Genomic DNA, 21,739 nt, shown 5'->3' on the forward strand with positions numbered 1-21,739 from the left:
ACAGGAGGTAAACAGCTTCCCACCCGACTGCCCTGGCCCCTTCCCTGCGAATCCCCTCATGGCCCAGCATCCACAAGTTTAGCCCATAATATAGGGGGGCTTCCAGGACCCCCTGCACCTGGGGCACCCCCAGAGCCCATCCTCATAGGCTGGTAAATGTTTTGCCTAAACATTTATGAACGTTATAGTAAAGAAATCTTACCAAATACAGAAAAATACAAATTGTACTTGGAAAGTATTAATAGCCTTCTGTAGAGTGCTATGTTCCCTGCCACCTAAGTCTCCCCTGTGCCTCAGTTTCCTCATTGTGAAGTGAGAATAAAAATAGCAATAGTATCTAACGCAGAGGGTGTGCGGGGTCAATGAGACGATGCATATTCCATGGAAGAATGCCGGGTGGACACTCAACCAGCACCAGCCATTATTGCTATCGGTGAGAAAAATAAAAACCCATTTGAGTGCTCGGCATATATATATATATATATATATATATATATATATATATAAATACCACTAGGGTTATCCTTTTTTTTTTTTAATATATTTTTATTGATTTCAGAGAGGAAAGGAGTGGGAGAGAGAGATAGAAACATCAATAATGAGAGAGAGTCACTGGTTGGCTGCCTCCCGCATGCCCCCCACTGGGGATCGAGCCCGCAATCCAGGCATGTGCTCCTGACCGGAATCGAACCTGGGACCCTTCAGTCCGCAGGCCGGTGCTCTATCCACTGAGCCACACCAGCCAGGGCTAGTGATGGCTTCTAACCTGCCCTGTCCAAGAGCTGGAGCAGGGCGCAGTACTGGCTGGAGGGAGGCGGGACCGGGGTGTCAGAGGCGGCCTGCCCTCATACGGGCATCACCTTGGGCCATGGGGAGCTTCTTGTTCAGGGGTCAGGATGGCCTCACTGTTTAGGAACTAATTTTTTAAAAGGTGGATAGGCCCAGAGGACATTAGGCACTGCCCAAGTGAAGGCGTGTGCTGTCTTCCTTGTGTGTTTCTGGTTCCTGGTTTTCATCGGACGGAGGGCCTAGAGGGAAACTTGAAGTTAGGGCAGATGGTTCGGGGTATGGGAGGATAGAGGAGTCTTGGAAAGTATGAAAGATGCCAAGTGGCCGGATGGAAGATTCAGTAGTATTATACTTAAATGAATTTTGAAACCTGCACAGCAAATCGTATGAAATATGTGCATTAACATAGCTCACTCTATAATAACCCCCAACAGAAAAGTCCTAGACCCATTTGTGAATGAGCCTGAGGGGAGAATCCCGACAAGGAAATCCCTGGTTAGCTAACAGTGTGTACTTGGCGAGATTCAGTTCCAGAGAGGCCCGTTCACTCAGAAACTGGGTGTGGCTTTCACGGGTCAGTGTTTGAATCTCGGGGCCTCCCCTCGGGCACAGGCAGGGCAAGCTGGCTTCTGCCTTAAACACCAACGCCAATGGTCAGTGCGTGAAGGCCAGGCTTCCGTGAGCAGTCAGCAGCTTCGGGAATTCGAGGAAGGACAGGGTAATGTGTGACCTTGCTGACCCTCGCTTCCTGCTACAGAACATCAACCAAGAAGGTATGAAAAGCTCAGGTGTATAGCTTGGTAACTGTGGGTTCAGTTTCAACGAGAAACACATTTTACCAGAATGAAGGGGCAGATCTCCGCTGAGGGTCTGGGCTACCTGGTGAGGTCCCAGGAGTGGACAGTGGCAGGGGGCTTGGGGGGCATTTAGGCCTCTTTCTGCAGCTCACTGGGCTGGAGCCATCAGCTGCCCCCCTTTTACATCGTTACCTCCTTGTGCCTTGAGAAAAAGATGGCCCTCTGGCACCGTGGCAGCTGCTGCCAGTGCTGGTGGGGGGGTGGGGAGTACACATTGGGGAGACCCGGCCTGCAAACACCTTCCTCTCCCGTTATGTGGCTTCCGAGGATTAATGGGGCTCTGGGTGCAGCCTAGTGCTGCTCAGAACGCGTCTCCCAGGCCCCAGCGGGCACACAGCGGCACACAGATGGCTGTCATCCTGGGGAAAGCGTCTAGTCCAGTGATGGCGAACCTATGACATGCGTGTCAGAGGTGACAGGTGAACTCATTTTTTGGTTGATTTTTCTTTGTTAAATGGCATTTAAATTTATAAAATAAATATCAAAAATATAAGTCTTTGTTTTACTATGGTTGCAAATATCAAAAAATTTCTATATGTGACACGGCACCAGAGTTAAGTTAGGGTTTTTCAAAATGATGACACGCTGAGCTCAAAAGATTCGCCGTCACTGGTCTAGTCCCAGGTCAGGATGGCAACGCTGGGAAGTGGGCCACTCTCACTGTTCTGTAAAGATGCAAAAGAACATTCTCAAAGTTTGGGCAAATTCTTAGCTTAAAAGACACGAATAGTTGGAATGTATCTTGATGGCCAGAGAAAACCCTGCCTAATCCAGCATGGTGGTTCATAGCCTCGTCAATGTAAAGATTCGGCTTTTATCGAGCCTGAATACCAGGTCAATCTTCAGAAGCAAGACCCCGGTGTTTGTTCCCCGCGGAAGTTAGGCCCGTCCTTGTACACTGAGCAGCGTGGGGAGAATCTCCAGCACCAGGCCCATTCAGTCCACACCCAGGGGCACCTTCTCCATCAGGAATGTGGTATGGGGCCCTCCGCGAGTCGGCTTTCTCTAGCCGGCTCCCTGAGGCAGCAGCTGCCGAAATGAGGCCGCTCTTCCCAGCCTCGGGAACCCACCGGCTCTCGGACTCGCAGCCACGATTTCAGGTCCTGAGAAAATCATCAGCCTTGACTTTGGTGGTCGCCTCAGCTTCATCTCGGGGCTCTCCCTCTTAGGTGCCTTCCTGCACCTCAAACCTCAGCACCCTCATCCTGAGCCCCGCTTCTCATCTCACCCGAGGGGTGTCAACAAGGCCTCCCTCCTCAAGAACAAATGCTCCCCTGCCTTAGAGATTTTTTCTTCTTTCTACTCATCCAAATGTGCCCATCGGACGTTCCAGTTCCTCACAGCTCTGAGAGCCAAGCAAGTTACTGAGAAGTCAGAGCCGCGTTTCCCAGAGTGCATGCAAGGATTTAAGTTCTAAGGAATATCAATGGCTGTTTTTCACACAGAGACAGACACACATACATTCACATGCACAAAATGGGCGGGGGTGTTCTGTGGCCAAAGAAGTTTGGGGAAATGTGGTTAAACAGCTGTCTCTTCTGCAGGACTTCTCAGAGCCTTTGTTATGCCCTGAGTATCCCGGACACGGGTGTAGGATGCAGCTGTTTTGTCCTGGGTTCTCCCAGCCGATAGTACACAGGCTGCGTGGGGAAGGGATGGGACAGGTCCCCTCATTACTGAGAAGTTTGGACTCAGGCGGTGTAGGGCCCTGCTGGCCACTAGATGGGGCTATTTCTCTGTAGCAGGGGAGCTGATGCCGCTCACCACTGACACCCATAGCCACTGAGGCCACGCCGGGCTTCAGGCATGCGCTCTTCATGGACGCAAGGTCCTAACACACGGGGCCCGGCCTGATCTACATGGACCTACCACACACGCAACACTTGGGACACTTCATGTCGCATTTAGTAGATCCCACGCCTTATTGTTGGGTGTGATTTGGATTAATATTCTTCGGTCCCAGTGTATGGAAAATGGTTCCAGCAAGTATAGGCCGTGCTTTACGAAACCCAGGATATGGAAACACAAAGGAGGAAAGGATGCCCACCACTGGGAATTTCTTTCCTGGGGTTGGTTTAGGATTAAGCAATGAAACACGGCTGCTGTTCAGCCCAGGAGCTGGTCTTTGGTGTAGAGCAGGTTTTTGTTTGTTTATTTGTGGCCCCAGAGTCTGCTTCCTGGAGCTGCCCCAGCCCGGATGGGGAGCTGCCCGGGGCATCAAGCATGTCCTCGGGTGGACGGCCACATGTCAGGGTGGTGCTGAGCGGAGCCCTGGCTGTGGGGGAAGCTGGGTGACACCCCAGCTCCTCCTGTGACTGTGCAAAGGAGCTAGATGGCAACACCCCAGCTCCTCCCTTCACGCTGTCTAGTCTGCAGGGAATTGCAAGTCCCGGGCGGACAGTGTGATTGGCCTGGCGGCTGCCGTTCACTGGGGTGGAGCACTTCCATGTGTCCTCGGACGGCACAAGCTTTTCGGTATAAATGTGAGGAAGTGACCAAAACACATGTCAACAGATGCATCAGCAAGGCTTCGCCACAGGGAAAAGGCAGTGTGACAACGTAGACATGAAGGGTCCGGTTAAATGCAATCCCGTTTGCCATATTTAAACACACCACGAAGGGCCCGTGGGCTAGATGGTCGCCTCCAGCCCAGCGTTTGAGGACAGAAGGCACACCTACATGTCTACACTGCCTAGCGCGGGTGTGTTGTCACTGTTTGATACTCAGTGGTGTCACTTCTGGACGGTTCCCTTACCCTTCGTTCACCGCCCATGACCAGAGCTCTGGAGTCTTGCAGAGGGGGGTGGGCAGGGGTGGGAACGAGGCTGGTGTTTTCCACTCTGGACAGAGAAGAGGCAGCTGGCTGGCTTATCATTCCTTTTTCACACGCAGCCCAGAGCCAAGCAAAGTAATAATCACTGACGGACAAGGTAAGTCACTTTTTAGCAGGAGCTGTTACTCCAGGTTTAGCATAAAGGAGGACTGTCAGTTCAAGGTCGGGGAGGCTCAGAGGTGTCACACAACTTATCATTCATGACTTCTTGGTCCACCGCCACCCCACCCTCCCCCCCGTGGGAAGCTGGGGCTGGGAGGCGAGCGGGGCCCTCTGCGAGGCGTCAGAGGGAAACATGCTGGTTCCCTATCTGCACAGAGAAGGGGGTTTACATGCCTGTGAGATTCTGACTCTCCCTGTTCTGTTTCATGCTGGCACACGGCAGAGTGTGGGAACTACTGTCTCAACAGTAAGTACAGTGAGTCCTACGAGAGACTGGGAGAGCATCTGGGCCAGTGCCAGGCAGGCGTGGCCAGCTGGGGCACCACACACAGGGGTCCCCGGGGGAGCAGCATGGGACTTGGGCATCCCTGGAGGGTGGCGGGCATCCTCTCCCCAGAATAGCCACCCTGAGAATGCACTTGAGTCCCCACTGGGCCTCAGGATGGGCTGAGCTCCTAAGCAGGGGCTTTGCAGGCAGCTGGACGGGCCTCAACAGACCCCTGAGAGGCTTAGTGTGCAGAGCAGACATGTGACAAACATGTTCTGACCATTTCAAGGAGTCCAGGGGAGCCCTAGCTAGTGGCCACCGGCCCACGTCCATGGCCAATAGCAGCAAGGACAGGCCCTGCCTGCACCTCCCACCTGAGGTTGAACCAAACCCAGAGGGGCATGTTGGTCATGGGCAGCCCCGGGAAGACGCCTCTATCTGCCTGGCTATTCTCTCTTCTCCGTTCTCAGCTCCAGGTACCCCTGCAGTTTCTTCTTTTTAAATATATCTTTATTGATTTCAGAGAGGAAGCAAGAGGGAGAGAGAGATAAGAACATCAATGATGTGAGAGAATCATTGATCAGCTGCCTCCTGCACTCTCTCTACTGGGGATTGAGTCCACAACCCGGACATGTGCCCTTGACTGGAATCGAACCCAGGACCCTTCAGTCCACAGGCCGACGCTCTATCCACTGAGCCAAACCGGCCAGGGCTTCTCCTGCAGTTTCTTGTCTTGTTTCTCCCCTGGCCCTCCATGTCTGCCCTCTGGGTCTGTCCTCTCCGAGCTCTGCCTTTTCCATTCCCCTGTCCTTTCCCTGCCCCGGGGCTGCCCGTCCCTGGTGTCCTTTCTTTTCCTGCCTCCCCCTCCTTCTCTCTTGGCATTTCCTTTCCCCTCTCCTCACTCTAGCTTGCCCCTTCATCCCCCGCTCCTCAGGGCCTTTTTATTTTGCATCCTGCTCTCTTCTCCTCTCTCCTTTCCTGCCTTTCCTCCCCCTCCTCCTCCTCCCACTTTAACCGGAAGGTGGGGAGGCTGGTGGAGTTTAACAGATGAGGCTTTCCTCTGTCCCTGGCCCTAATGGGTCCTCTGGGCCCGCAGGCTCCGTCCAGGGCTGCGTTGCTTCAGAGAGCAGTTTCTCAGAAATTACTTTTAAAGCTTTTATTTCTCTTCCTTTGCTTTTCTTGTTTCTTCCCTTTTAAAATTTTTACTTTTAATGAAAAGATTTTGAGGAACATGCTATAGGTGACCTGTCAACATAGGAACTTATTCTTGGGGGCCCAATGCCATTGGGTTTTGGAGTTGGCTGTTATCTCTCTCTTAAAAAAAAAAAAATGTTTAGCCCAGTTGGCATGGCTCAGTGGTTGAGAATCATCCTATGAACCAGGAGGTCACGGTTCGATTCCCGGTCAGGGCACATGCCCGGGTTACAGGCTCAGTCCCCAGTGTGGGGTGTGCAGGAAGCAGCCGATCAGTGATTTACTCTCATCATTGATGTTTCTATCTCTCTTGCCCTCTCCTATCCTCTCTGAAATCCATACAACTATATATTAAAAAAAATAATAAATAAATAAATAATGTTTAGAAGCTACATTTCAACTCTCCTGGTTGTTCGTAGTGACCAGTAACGATATATGTTCTCTTGGGTGTAGAATCCTTAGTTCGGTGTCTTTTTTGCACCAACCACATATTTTGTGGAACTCTGACTTGTTTTATAAGCAGGCTTGTTCTTCTTGTTTTGCACATTTGTTTGAAAATGAGATTCATTCTGCCTCAGTTCTTTCAACTGTCACTTCTGTGTTTTTCTAAAGAGGAAAGAGAGATGCTGTGATCTCTTTGGGTGGCACCTCCTAAGTTATCGCTAATCTTTGACACCAAACACAACCCATAACCTATTCCTGTGCCAACTGCGTGGGGAGGGGAGATTTCTCAGGAAAACAAAGGGAAGGCAAGCTGAGAGGCAGGAGACAGGCTGCTGAGGTCCTGGGACTTGAAGGGTGGGCTGAGGAGCAGAACCGGGAATACGGGATCAGCCTGGTTCCTGCCCTGCTGCTCTCTTAGCCTCTAACCTCAGGCAGATCCTTGCTGATGTCTGTGCCTGGTTTCCTCTTCTAAGAATGGGAATAACCAGCCCTCCCCTTTCTCCAGTCTCCTTGCTGCTTCAGGACGTTGTGGTGAAGAGCTTAGGAAGTGCGACACTGGAGGGGATTTGTAAAAACACGTCAGGGCCTCGAGACCTCATCGTTGGCCCATCGCCTGCGGTCACGGCTGAAAGGGTTTTGGGGCAGACTGGCCTCAAATAGGGAAATTTCAGTGGGCTTGTTGGGGGCTTATTTCCTCTACCTCCCTTGGAGAACATCTAGGGGTGCCCCCAGCTGCTCCCCACATGGCCCGAGACCAGCTCTTAGGCTTACAAGAACAACTGGGCAGGTTCAAGTTTCAGCAATATCAAGCCCTTCTCAGTAGTGCTGAGGGCATTCACAGTGACACCAGCCTGGGGGAGGGGACAGCAGGGAGGTGCCAACCCCAGGCCTTCAGGCCAGGCAGCTCCAAACCTGGCCCAGAGGAAGGAGCTGACAAGTTGTTAACTGTCCCGATCCCAGGAGCTGGCCTTCTTGCCCTCTGTGTGTTTGCCTGCCCGTGGCTGAGAGCTGGGTCAGGAGAGCCACGGCCACGTAACTTCCGTTTTCTCTTCTGCCTCAGCCATCACAGAAACCATCGCGATCCCGCAGTTCATCGGCCGCAGCTACCTCACCTACGACAACCCAGACATCCTCAAGAGGTAACACGTGTCAACCGGCAACAGGCACCTCATCTCTCTGGGGGTAGATTTCATAATAGTTTCCCCAAGGCTTTTCCTTATTTTATGAGCCAGAAGATAATTCTCAAAGAGGGCCGTTTAGCCATGGCCTCGAGGGAAAACAATGACACATCATAAACAAAGAAACTAGAACAAAACAAAACAAAAAAACAGACTTGAAAGAGGCAGCCTTTCAAAACACCCAAACCCTACCAAGGAGGTTGCCTGGCCTTGGGATTTCCAGTCCTCACATCTCACAGTGCCAGGGTTATGAGTGATTCCCCAGTCAGGGCAATCGATTTCAGAGAGGGAGGGAGGGAGGGGGAGAGAGAGAGAGAGAGAGAGAAAGAGAGAGAGAGAGAGAGAAACATCAATGACGAGAGAGAATCATTGATCAGCTGCCTCCTGCATGCCTCTCACTGGGGATCGAGCCCACAACCCAGGCAGGTGCCCTGACTGAGAATTGAACTGTGACCTCCTGGTTCATAGGTTGATGCTCAACCACTGAGCCACGCCGGCTTCATGCTGCTCTTGGCCAGGGCCTGGCGCTTTGCTGCGAGGTGCAGCAGAGGTCCTGGTGCTCCCACAGCTCCACGGACAGTGTCAAGTCCATGTCCTACTTCCCATCTTCAGCAGCAAAGGTCTATGTCCTCCGCAGCCGGCCAGCTCAGCGAGGGCTCCTCAGCTCTCTCCATGTGGACAAGGCACACGGAGGTGCCCAAGTCACCATCCTGGCTGGTAGGCCTTGGTGACTGAGGCTCCAGTACCCCTCCTCCCTCCGGCTCGTTCCCCCCCACCCCTTCCCCCCCTGCCACCCCAAGCTCCTGGTGTGGACTGGCCTCTTACGTAACCATGGGAAGACTGGCCCTTGGCAAGTCCTCGACCTGGGGAAGCTCGTCTTTGGTCCTTTCATGTTGCTTCTTCTTTTTTTCTCCCTCCCCTCGTTCTCTATACAGTGGGGCCTTGACTTACGAGTTAAATTCGTTCCCAGACCGAGCTCGTTAAGGAGCTCGTTAACTCAGATTACTCTATCAACTCAATGCAAAAAATCAGCCAAGAGACAGCTGGTATCTCAAAAAACTCATTAGTCGGGACACTCATAAGTCAAGGCCCCACTGTAGTTTCGAGTCTGCCATCCTCCAGCACCATCCTCGAATTTTCCTTCCTCGTCAGGTTGACTGTTTCCTAACAGGCTAAGGCAACGCTTTACGCTAAAAGCATCCAGTTTGTAGGGTGGAGGTGGGTGGCTTTTCAAGGAACAAAGTTGAGAGACGTTTTCCTGGGGCACTGGACAGTCATTTCCCTGGTGACTGAAGCCACACCAGGCGGACGGCCATTGCTTCATTTCTCTACTCCCAGTAGGGATCATGTAGGTGGTCTTGGTGGGGCCTTAGGCAAGATGGATTTCCACTAGGAGACACCCTCTTCTTTCTTCAGTCCTTTTCTCCAAAGATGGAAGGGCGCTCAGTCCCCAGAAAGCAGGGAGGGTGTGAAGGGGCCCAGGTCGTCAGCCCCTGGATGCTTAGCGAGTGGCACTGGGCGGCTCGGTGGGAACAGGAGGCACTCGGAGGCCCTTGTGCACATGTATGTATGTGCATGAACACATGCATGTGTGTGAAGCTGCAGGCAACAGTCGAGTTCAGGTCTGTTTCAGTTAGATGCTTTTGGCTGCAAGTAACAGAAAACTCAGCTCACAATGGCTTAAGCTACCTTAAGGGTGTTTATTATTCCACGTAACAAGCAATCCAGGCTTAGACTGGATCCTGGTGTGACTAATTCAGAGAATCAGCTGGATCATCAAAGACGCACGTCTCCTCTGTCCTTTGGCCTTGTTATCCTCAGTGCATTCTCCAGCGGTTACTCCCTTCCTGGTTATAAGATGGACATAAATCAGGCCCATCTCCAGTGGAAATGAAAAAAACAACCCTTTTTTTCTCATGTGACTCTTTTTAAAAAGAAAGGAATCTTTCCTAGAGTCTTCCTGCTGCATTTCCTCTGTCTCATTGGAGAACAGCGGGTCACGTGCCCATCCCTAAACCACTCCCTGCAAGAGGAAGGGAACCATCATGCTGGGCTGCCACCAGTCAGCGTATCCCAGGCGAGGGGGGGAGGCGGGAGCCTGAAACAGGAGACTGGGGAGAGCAGGCCTCTCGGGAATGGGCCAGAGCTGGGGGCTCTGCACCTGGCCTGGCGGGGAGGCACCACGTGGCCCTGCTCCTCCCTCTCCGCTCTGAGGCCCCGGTGGGAAGGCAGCCGCAGTCTCCTGCCTCGGTCATGCTCGGAAGCCCTCTCCTGTTCACTACCAAGTGCATCCACAGCTCCAGGTTTGTGGGCCAGACAGGGGATGGTACAAGTGACAGCAGAACAGAGAGACTTTTCCTATGGTGCCACGTTAGTCGCGATATTAAATCACGGTTACTCTTACTGCCTTTCACTTTAGGACAGTGGTTCTCAACCTTCTGGCCCTTTAAACACAGTTCCTCATGTTGTGACCCAACCATAAAATTATTTTCGTTGCTACTTCATAACTGTCATGTTGCTACTGTGATGAATCGTCATGTAAATATCTGATATGCAGGATGGTCTTAGGCGACCCCTGTGAAAGGGTCGTTCGACCGCCAAAGGGGTCGCGACCCACAGGTTGAGAACCGCTGCTTTAGGACCTCATACTTGCTCTTCTCCCTGTGAAACACTGGTCACGTTAGAGCAAGCATGTCAAACTCGAAGGCTAACATGGGCCAAGTAAATGAGGCATGTGGCCCGCGGCTACGAGTTTGACATGCTTGCTTTAGAGAGTGGATTTCTGAACAAGTCTAGGCCCAGGAATTGATAAGAGCTCAAAAGCCTGTGATGCTATTCCCAGCCATGGCTGCAGGGCCGGGACCTGCCAGAGTACCTCTCCTCTCCTCTCAGACTCTCGTCCACCTCCGCCCTGCCTTCGCCACAACACCTCTCATCTGTTACTCTGCCTCCTGCCCACCCCCCCTCTGCCCTCAAGGAGGGTCACCACCAGAGCTGGCCGTCCACAGCCACCATCGTAGCCCCAAGAAGCTGCCAACTTGGAGCCCTTGGAAATGACAAAGCCCACTTCCTTTGGGGGAGTGGGGAGCACTTTCCCCAGGACCCGTCTGTGGCAGGACAGGGAGGAAGGAGGACTGGCGTGTAGATTGGGGTGCAGCCTGGGACATTGGAGTTGACGAGAGCCTGGTTAATCTGAGGCTCACCGCGTGCTCTCTTGGGGGTCGCACCGCACCTGGCACGGAGACGGCTGCAGAGCGAGCAGTCCGGCTGTCGGACCCGTGGCCTGACTCGCGGCGGTGACGCCCGCTCTCAGAGATGCAGGCTCGTCCTTCCACCGGCTTCTCAAGGCCGGCGGCGAACCTCAGAAACGGATGCTGGGGACAACGAGTAAGTGGGGGCAATTGTTTGTGTGTTTCCTCCAGGGTGTCCGGATCAAGGTCAAATGTGTTCATGAGGTTTAAGGCGACGGCCAGAGAGGGCCTGCTGATGTGGCGGGGGGACAGCCAGAGGCCCAACAGCGACTTCATCTCCCTGGGCCTTCGGGACGGAGCCCTGGTGTTCAGGTGAGCCCTCCCCGCTGCCTTCCGCGTCACCACGCAGGTCATGCCAGACAGGGAGGCAGAGGGAACCGAGCCTTGTCTGCTGGAATGACCGGTGCCTGAAGCTCCAGGCTGGGCCGAGGCCCCTGGGCCTTTCCTTCCGGCGTCCTCCTTCCAGAGCAGCAGGCAGCCAGCCGTCCACAGCCCGAGGGCCAGGTCTGGCCCACCACGCGTTTTTGTCAATGAAGTTTGATTGGAACGCTGCCATACTCATTCATTTATATACTGTCTCTGACTGCTTTCATGCTACAGGGGCACACGTGAGTAGTTTTATTTATTTTTTGAAAAAATATATTTTTTTATTTCAGCGAAAAAGGGAGGGGGAGAGAGATGGAAACATCAATGATGCGAATCATTGATCGGCAGCTTCCTGCACGCCCCCTACTGGGGATGGAGCCCACAACCTGGACATGTGCCCCGGTTGGGAATGGAACCGTGACCTCCTTACCACTGAGCTATGCCAGCCGGCACACTTGAGTAGTTTTATTAGGGGCTGTATGGCAAAGCCTAAAATGTTTATTATCTGGTTCTTACAGAAGAGTTTTGTGACCCCTTTTGTACTGTGTTTCTGCCATGTGCTCCCCACTTGCAAATGGGGACTTGGTACAGCTGAGTGTGGCCCTGAGTGCAGGAGTTGGTACAGCTGAGTGTGGCCCTGAGTACAGGACTTGGTACAGCTGAGCCTGACCTTGAGTAGAAGACTTGGTACAGCTGAGTGTGGCCCTGAGTGCAGGAGTTGGTACAGCTGGGGTGGCCCTGAGTACAGGACTTGGTATAGCTGAGCCTGGCCTTGGGTAGAAGACTTGGTACAGCTGAGTGTGGCCCTGAGTACAGGACTTGGTACAGCTGAGTGTGGCCCTGAGTGCAGGACTTGGTACAGCTGGGGTGGCCCTGAGTACAGGACTTGGTACAGCTGAGCCTGACCTTGAGTAGAAGACTTGGTACAGCTGAGTGTGGCCCTGAGTGCAGGACTTGGTATAGCTGAGCCTGGCCCTGAGTACAGGACTTGGTACAGCTGAGTGTGGCCCTGAGTGCAGGACTTGGTACAGCTGGGGTGGCCCCAGAACAGAACTTGGTGCAGCTGAGTGTGGCCCCAAGTACCCGGCTTAGGGCTCCGCCTCCAGCAGCGTTGAAGACCCCAGTCGGGAGACCTGGTGATCAGTTCTGACCATGCTCCCTGTTAGCTGTGCAGCCGTGGGGAGGAGAAAGCCTGCTTTCCAAGCTCCCACTACCAAGAAGAGCAAAGCACAGATCTATAGCTCAACAGATCGACCCCACATTTGGCTTTTTAAAAATGCTTCTTGGGTGATACTGGTAAGGAAGTCCCTAAAGTTCTTAGCCCTTTTCAGTGAACTTAGACCGCTCTCAAGTTTTCCACTTGAGTAGCTAGGAAACAGCTGAAGGATCCCGACCCGACCACTTCTCCCCTCCAGCGTGGGAAGCTGGGTTCCCACGAGCCGGACTGGCTTGTGTAACAAATAGGAAAACGCATCCTCTACCAGGGTGGGGCACATCCGGCTCGGGGGCCAGGGAAGGCTGGTGAAATCATTGGGTCCGGCCCTGCCAAGTTATTAGGGGCGAGTTAATTAAATGTTTGACCAGATATTGCAGGCTAATATTTAAGTTAATAACTTTGTATGGCCCGTGAATGATGCTATAAATATCCAAATGGCCCTTGGAGAGAAGAGGTCCCCCACCCCTGGATCTAGACCAATGGGTCTTGAAGTCTGGTCCCTGGACCAGCAGCAGCATCGTCTTAGAAATGCAAACTCCCAGGCCCACCCCTGAGTGGAAAAGCACTAGGAGAGGAGCTTGTGCTATTTCCACCATTTCTCTAGGTGAGTGGGTGCTCGCTAAACCCTGCAAGGTCTCTAGACCACCATCTGCTCCGTATGGCAGGAGTTTATCCGGCTTTCCTTCTTTAACCTCCCTCTACATGCGCCCCCCCCCCCCCCCAATCTCCGGGGCCTAGCTCAAATGCTCACTAAATCATTTCAATTGGAATAGACAAAGGTAACTGAACAAGGGAGAGGATGAGACTTGGTTCTGGGCTTCTGTGGGCAGGCGCTGGCCTCCCTCAGAGCCAGAGTAGGATTATGGAAGTCTTTCCCATTTGAATAAAAAGCATCTTGGGAGGAAATGTCACTTATCCAACATCGCACTGGCCCCTAAATAGCAGAGCGTGCTCAGTGACGCGATCGTGGGACGGCGGGGGACTTTTGAGAGACCCCTGTGGTTGAAGGCTAGAGGTTGGCCAATGAGAGCAGTCCCACCATCTCCGCACCCTTCCCCCTGGCCCCAAGGTCAAACGCCAAGCTTTTCACACCCCAGTTTCAGGCTGGCTGCCGTGCAGCCATTTTCTTGTGGTTTTCCTGTGGTTAACCTCACCAAGGCCTCAAGATCTTGATTGTGCCCAGAAAAGGGAATTGAAACAGTAGCTCAGCCGTGGGTGGGAGGCCAACTTCCCCCCTAAACCACCAGCTAAATCTATTCACCGCTCGTCCCAGCAGGACTGGAATCACATGGGCCCTGGCCAGCCCCCCTACAGGCCCTGGCCAGCCTCCCCCCCTTACAGGCCCTGGCCAGCCCCCCCCCCTTACAGGCCCTGGCCAGCCCCCCCCTACAGGCCCTGGCCAGCCCCCCCCTTACAGGCCCTGGCCAGCCCCCCCCCCTAAAGGCCCTGGCCAGCCCCCCCCCTTACAGGCCCTGGCCAGCCCCCCCCCCTACAGGCCCTGGCCAGCCCCCCCCCTACAGGCCCTGGCCAGCCCCCCCCCCTTACAGGCCCTGGCCAGCCCCCCCCCCCTACAGGCCCTGGCCAGCCCCCCCCCCTACAGGCCCTGGCCAGCCCCCCCCCCTACAGGCCCTGGCCAGCCCCCCCCCCTACAGGCCCTGGCCAGCCCCCCCCCTTACAGGCCCTGGCCAGCCCCCCCCCTACAGGCCCTGGCCAGCCCCCCCCCTTACAGGCCCTGGCCAGCCCCCCCCCTTACAGGCCCTGGCCAGCCCCCCCCCCTTACAGGCCCTGGCCAGCCCCCCCCCCTACAGGCCCTGGCCAGCGCCCCCCCCCTTACAGGCCCTGGCCAGCCCCCCCCCTTACAGGCCCTGGCCAGCCCCCCCCCTACAGGCCCTGGCCAGCCCCCCCCCCTACAGGCCCTGGCCAGCCCCCCCCCCTACAGGCCCTGGCCAGCCCCCCCCCCCTACAGGCCCTGGCCAGCCCCCCCCCCTACAGGCCCTGGCCAGCCCCCCCCCCTACAGGCCCTGGCCAGCCCCCCCCCCTACAGGCCCTGGCCAGCCCCCCCCCCCCCTACAGGCCCTGGCCAGCCCCCCCCCCCTACAGGCCCTGGCCAGCCCCCCACACCCTATGGGCACCCTTTCAGCAACTCCCCTCCATCTGGAACTATTTCCTATGATGCTGTGTCTTTCTCAGGTTTTTGAAAATTGGCCCTGTTTTTCTTTGAAGGCTGGAGCTCTGGTTGTGTTCTGTGCACAGGACACACAGCTCAGCCCCTCCCTGGCCTGCCCCTGGGCCTGGGCCCACAGCTGCTGCTCCGCTGTCGCCTGCCTCCCAGCAGGTACTTCCAACACAGATGCGTGGTGCCCCGCGGGAGGCTGGCACGGAGCCGGCTAGACCGCAGGCCAGTGGTTTGAAAGCGGGGAGCTTGTTTCAGAGGCGGGTTCCTGGGCCCAGCCCGCAGACTCCGATGGAGCAGGTCTCTGTGGGCGCCACTCTGACAGGAAACAATCCGGGACCACGCCCTGGGAAACGGGTCTGAGTGGTCAAAGGCATGAGCTCCAGAGGCAGACAGGCTGGTTCCCAGGGCCACGTGACCTCCTGCGAGTGACCGGAAAGGGTTGGTGGAAAGGGTTGGATTAGTTCATTCTCGCAAAGGGCTTAGTGCAGGGCCCGGAATAGCTAGTTATTAGGGATAATGAATATCAAACGTATTTCCCTTGGTCAAGTGTAAGTTCTAAAAACCCCTACCTAGGATTGATATCATAAGGAAGTTAGCACAGTAGGGAACTAACTGCTTCACAAAATGGAGCTATGATTATTGTTCTTGTTTTTAATAAGCTGCCTGAGAGCAGCTTACATTGGGGGAGCTTAGAGAGTGGACTGGTGTTTGGGTAGAAAAACCGTGTTTGAGGTTTTGGTGTTTGACCCAGGTCCAAAGCGAACAATAGAAAACGTAAGATGGTAAAGTATATTCTCAACTTTCTTGGCTTTTTTTCTTCACCGAAATGCTGCTCCTTTTGCTACTTCGGTGCTCAAAGCCCTTCTGGCAGAGAATGAGTGAGAGCAGTGGAACTCCGAGAGAAACCGTGTGTGGCTTCTGTGCAAGGTTAAGCAGAGGAAGAGGAATCAGAGTGTGCAGCCGAGTGCGGTTTTCCGTCCCGGTTCCGTTTCGTTTGGGTTCATGGTTGCATGTGGGGCAGAAGACCCAGTGAGCAGGTTCTGTGAGGATCCCTGGCCTGACCGTCTTTCCCGCTCATTCTCCATGTGACCTTGGTAACATTTTCGTGCAGCAGAGAAGGGAAGGGATCTGACCTTGGCGGGGTGCCCTGTGCTGCAGTTTAAAGGGCCCAGCTAAGTAGCATGTGACCACATGCAGGCGCGATGGTTTCCCGAGGCCTCCCCTGGGGGCTTTTCCATGCGAGGGGATTAGGAAAACCTGCCTCAGGATAACCAATCATGCTGACCAGATCCACAAGACCTTGCTGGCGAAACCAGACAGGCATTTTTTGTTGTTGTTCATTTTTTCACTCATCCTTATGTATTTCCTTTTTTAAAAAAAAAATTGAGCTATAATTTACATGAAGTACACACATGTTTGATACATTTTAAACGTGTAAACACCTGTGGATCCCCTCTCCTCCCCCACACCCCACCCCATACACAGAACAAGATACAGAAGAGTTTTCACACCCAAGAAGGCTTCCTGTGCAGCAAAGAGAACCACTAGTCTTGGTCACATATGACTACTCAAAGGAAAGAGAGGTGCAGGGTGTCTGGGAAGCAGGAAGTTATCGGAGGGCCTAAATCTGAGGAGAGGGGGTGGGCTGGAGAGCCAGGCCCTGGAGACGCCAGCAGCGTGTGGAGGCCCCGTGTGGGCTGATGCTGGACCCCGTCTGCCGGATTCAGGGCTGCCCCGAGCACAGCCTGGCTCCGCGTGGACAGGCGTGCCCTCGGGCTGCCGAACAGGCGGGAAGCCCGGCCTTTGTCCAAACACAACTGCGAAGGTTCCCACTCACCGGATTCCACTCCCGTTCCAGCCCAGCGTCCCTGCAGCTTTCCCTGGGTCACCTCTGCTCTGCGCGCTCCTGACCCTTCTGGTTACACATCTACAGCCTGTGGTTTGCGCTCACACAGGGCTGCTCTCCCGGGAGAGGCCCGGGAGCTTAGCTCTCGGTGCAACTTACTCCTGCCGCCAGCTCCCGGGGGTCTGCTGCCCCGTCCGAGAGCTGCAGTAACACGGCACCTGCCTGGGGTGGCGGGATCGTTTGTGTGGTTTCTACTCTGTGCTGTGCTCTGTGCATGTGCTGTCTTACTGAATGTTCCCTACGGCCCTTCAGGGCAGGTATAATTAATCACCCCCACTTTCAGATGAGGGATCTGAGACTCAGAGTGATGAAGCCAATCTCCCCAGGGCAGGAGCTCGTCACTGGCAGGAGTGGGAATCAGGCGGGTGGGTCTGATCGGTGGGTCTGATCGGTGGGTCCCTGGACCCCTCGCGAAGCTGCACAGCCACTCAGCTGCGTGTCTGCCAGCCAGGCTCAGCCGCTGCACGGTCAGGCCTTGGCCACTGAGTAATGAAATCTGACAACTCCCCTCCAGGCTGCTTTGCACAAGGAGCCGCCTGATGTGGGAAACTTGCTGGGAAAACAGTGGCGCTTTCAGGGTTGGGTCGCAGCCTCCTCTTGCAGGGTGTCAGGTCACCGAGTTCTATTCTGGGTTAAATATCAGGCACTGGGACTCCTTTGAGCCTCTGTTCTTGACGAAAGGGCCCGGGGCGCTTTCCCTGGGGAAAGCCGGGTGCTGTCTGTTCTCGCTTTTTTTCTCAGGCCAAGTGCGCACAGGAGCCCAGGGCCGAAGCCAGGGCCTCGCATCCCTCTTCCTTGGCCGGTGAAGGACAGGAGAGACGTGTCCTCCCCCAAGATGAGGAGAGAGCTGTTCCGGCTGGGAGACATTTCCTCCCCAGGCATGATGACCGAGGGGAGGGCGGGGCACGGCCCAGGCCCTGCCTAGGCCTGTCAGTCACTCGCCAGCTATTGTTGGATTCAATCCGATTAGAATAATCGAATGAACACTGGACTGGGAGGGATATTTCTCTCTGGTAAACAACCTGTGTGTGTCTTTTGATACCCTCAGGGTATCGGGGCATCTGGAAGCTGAAATAGAAAACAGCTTCTGAGTGGACCCGGCATCAGAGTAAAACGCGAGGGAGGAGGGACAGATAAAATCCCAAGTTCAAAGGGATTTTAGGCAAATGCCTTTCATCTCTTTGGGGCTCTTTGTTTGGCTTTTTAAAAAGTGAAAACACATGTATTGGTTTCCAAGAGCTGCCATAACACATTGTCACAAATTGGGTGGCTTAAAGCAATAGTTTATTCAGTCTGGGTTCTGGGGAAAACATCCTCAGGTGAGAATTAACAAAGTCTACGTGCAGGGGTGGGCGGGGCTGCTTCTTCTGAGGGGCAGTGTGGTCTGTGCCTCTCTCTAGGCTCTCAGGGCCGGCAGTCCTTGGCTCATAGCTACATCACTCCTACCTCTGTCTTCATCTCCGCATTGCATTCTTCCCTGTGTGTCTGCCTGTGTCCAAATTTCCTTTTCTCATGAGGAAAGGATTTAGGGCTGTCCTAATCCACTATGACTCCATTTTAACAAACGACATCTGCAAAGACCCTATTTCTAATTAAGGTCACAATCTGAGGCTCTGTGTGGATGAGAATTTGGGGGGACACTATTCCAGCAAGTATAACACATTACAAATGATAAAGCCCTTCTTGTTCCTGATGCTACACGGATGCTTCTGACCATGGGCCTAAAGATCATCAGCCATGAGGACATTATTCTGAGTGAAATAAGCCAGTGACAGACAAGTAATGTAGGATTCTACCTATAGGAGGTACCTGGAAGTGGTCCAACTCATAAGGTGAATAGGAGCATGGGGGTTGCCAGGGATGGAGGAAGGGGGAGAAAAGAGTTGCTGTACAAGGAGTGCAGAGTTTGAGCTTTGCAAAATAAGGAGAGTTCTGGAGAATGACTGTACAACAAGGTGAGCATATGTAGCACCACCGAACTGCACACATAAAAGTGGTTAAGGCGGTAGGTTTGATGTTATGTCTACTTTGCCACAATTAAAAACATATTTGGTCATTCCTGGCCCAGCGTGGAAACCTGATTGCCAACATTGTTTTGTTTCGTGTGGAGGAAACAGCATGCTGAGTTCATAGACCTTTTGCCACGAGGTCGTTGTGAGTGAGTGTCTGCCTGGGTGTCAGTGTGTGACTGTTCTGCCTTGTTCTTCTCCAACGCCCTAGCTATAACCTGGGCAGTGGTGTGGCATCCATCCTGGTGAACGGCTCCTTCAGCGATGGTCGGTGGCACCGGGTCAAGGCTGTTCGGTGAGTACCTCCCACGGCGCAGGACAGAACAGAGCCCAGCAGCGGTGGGACGTGCTTCTCCAAGTCCCTTTAGTCCCATGTCCTCTTCCCCAGCCTTGCCTGGCCTCCCACGCTCCTCATCCAGGGCATTTTGCTACCAACTCCCACCTGTGCCCTCCACTGACAGTGAACTCCCAAAGCTTCACTAGCCAGCGGCTTTCTGGAGAACTTATTTATATATTTATGTTAATCCTCACCTGAAAATGTTTTTTCCTCTTGGTTTTTAGAGAGGGTAGAAGGGAAAGAAGGGGGGAGGAAGAGAGAGAAAGAGAGAGAGAAACATCGATGTAAGAGAGACACATGGGTTGGTTGCCTCTCTGCACAGCCCCAACTGGTGACCGGGGATCGAACCTGCAACCCAGGTACGTGCCTTTGGCCTTAATCAAACCCGTGAATCTTGGGTGCACTGGCCAACACTCTATCCACTGATCCACACTGGCCAGGGCTGGAGAAATAACTTTTTGATGGCGACCTGGAAGAGGGCCTCCTATTTAGTGAGATCCGGGTATCACTACTGGGATGAGATTTTGGGGCATATGGATTTTGAGGAAGGCTCCACATCTCATTATGTAGGCAGTTGCCCGCTTTTTCTTTGACATAACCTCGCCTGAACCTCAAAAGCTCTGTGTATCCTGCCCCTCATAGAAGTCGCTACCCTGACTTCTGGTTCACTCTGGGTGAATCACTCCCTTAAAATTATGGTCTTGCTACCTATGTCCATATTCCTAACAATACTGAGAAGTCAAATAGCAGGCCCAAATGGAGCAGTGTGAAGAAACCTCAGTCTTGCCATGTTACTGCAGGTTCCAGGAGATGAGCTGAACAGAGGTTTTAATTTGGGTTCCCTGAGAATTTACCACAGCCCTTTCTGGGGAGGTTAGTGGGTGAGGTCAAAGGTGAGGCTTGGGAAACATGGGGGATCACCAAGGTCAGTTTCTTACTCTGCACACATATAGACTATAGTGGGAGTAGCCTTGCTGGACCCCACTCTCTTTTCCATGGTGCCTGCCTTTGCTACCCTAGAGCAGTGGTCGGCAAACTCATTAGTCAACAGAGCCAAATATCAACAGTACTTCTTCAAAATAGACTCGCCCAGGCCGAAAACCGACTTCTGCGCATGGGCCATGAAGTTTCAATCGCACTGTACATGCGCCTGCACGTGGTATTTTGTGGAAGAGCCACACTCAAGGGGCCAAAGAGCCACCTGTGGCTCTCAAGCCGCAGTTTGCCAACCACGGCCCTAGAGCAAGCATGTCAAACTCAAAGACTAGCACGGGCCAAATAAACAAGGCATGCGGCCCGCAGGCCCCAAATATGACATGCTTGCCCTAGAGGGGGTGTGAGGACACAGAGGCAGATCTGTGCCCATCAGCTGCCCACATAGCATAGGAAGTCCTGGCGATAGTGATTTTGATGAAGCCCAACTCTTGACTTGTTGAACAAATTATATAAATATTAATACCATCAAAGAGATAAAAGAGGTTATTTTCACAAGAAACAAGAACTGTTTGCTATAGAAAAGGAACATTAAAAGACCAATAAAGAAGTGCAGCCTGGGTCGGTATCCCCCACGAGAGCTATGGATGCAGACGTGCTTTTTGAAGAAGCGTGGGGCTGGATGGTTTGGGGAACCTGCAAAGCCCTTCCACTCCACTGTCCTCGGACTCACTTTTGGGTGATTCTTTGGGTCCTTTCCAAACTTCTAAGCCAGTGGTTCTCAACCTGTGGGTCGCCACCCCTTTGGGGGTCGAAAGACCCTGTCATAGGGGTCACCTAAGACCATCGGAAAACACATATATAATTACATATTGTTTTTGTGATTAATCACTATGCTTTATGTTCAATTTGTAACAATGAAAATACATCCTGCATATCAGATATTTACATTATGATTCATAACAGTAGCAAAATTACAGTTATGAAGTAGCAACGAAAATAATTTTATGGTTGGGGGTCACCACAACATGAGGAACTGTATTAAAGGGTCAAGGCATTAGGAAGGTTGAGAACCACTGTTCTAAGCCATTCTTTGTCCTTCCCTAGAGTAATCCTCCACCTGTGAAACCTACTTCATGGTTTTCCATTGTGCTCGGAATAACATAAAAACTCATCACGTGTTAATTCTTCTCTGGTTCCCTCTCACCTGCAGGATACGTTCTCACGAAGCTCCATGTGCCCTGCACCCTCAGCTCTGGCTTCCTCTCTCTCCACTCAGCTCCCACCTCCAGAATTCTCAGTGCTCAGTCTGCATCAACCCCTTGTCCTCTCTCTCTCTCTTCATAGCGACTGCCTGTTGGCATCAGCTTCCTCCTTGACCTACCCAGCCTTCAAAACTCATCTCAGGCAGACTCCCTGGGGGAAGCTTTCCCTGACCCTCTCTCTCTGCCTCCTGTCACCCCACTCTTCTACCGTCCCGCGGTGACACTGAGCTGTCATTTGTAATTTGACTGTTTTGTCTTCCTCAGTAGACCTAAAACTCCTGGGAGCCAGGAATGTGTTTTTTGTTTTGTCTTCTTTTTTTCATCTTTGCAGCTCTATCATTTAGCATAGTGCCTGGTGCAGAGTAGGTCCTTCCCTACATTTTCATTGAAATCAATTGAACAATTGAATGAAACTCCCGAAATGGTGGTGGCTTTTTCCAGGGACGGTCAGTCGGGAAAGATAACTGCGGATGACTACGGGGCCAGAACAGGCAAATCACCTGGCATGATGCGGCAGCTCAACATCAACGGAGCTCTGTACGTGGGTAAGTGACC

General features: G+C 53.3%; 1 protein-coding gene across 1 annotated transcript in view; it reads left to right on the forward strand.

The window, feature by feature from the left end:
- The window catches only part of EGFLAM (EGF like, fibronectin type III and laminin G domains), a 132,087-nt gene that overhangs the window by 108,263 nt on the left and 2,085 nt on the right, over positions 1–21,739 (forward strand). Inside the window, exons 19-22 of the mRNA XM_036309791.1 lie at positions 7,608–7,686; positions 11,148–11,288; positions 18,861–18,944; positions 21,626–21,729. Coding sequence (XP_036165684.1) covers positions 7,608–7,686; positions 11,148–11,288; positions 18,861–18,944; positions 21,626–21,729 — 408 coding nt within the window. The remainder of the gene's footprint in view (positions 1–7,607; positions 7,687–11,147; positions 11,289–18,860; positions 18,945–21,625; positions 21,730–21,739) is intronic.

Source organism: Myotis myotis, unplaced genomic scaffold (genome assembly GCF_014108235.1).
Source record: "Myotis myotis isolate mMyoMyo1 unplaced genomic scaffold, mMyoMyo1.p scaffold_m19_p_5, whole genome shotgun sequence".
Lineage (NCBI taxonomy): Eukaryota > Metazoa > Chordata > Mammalia > Chiroptera > Vespertilionidae > Myotis > Myotis myotis.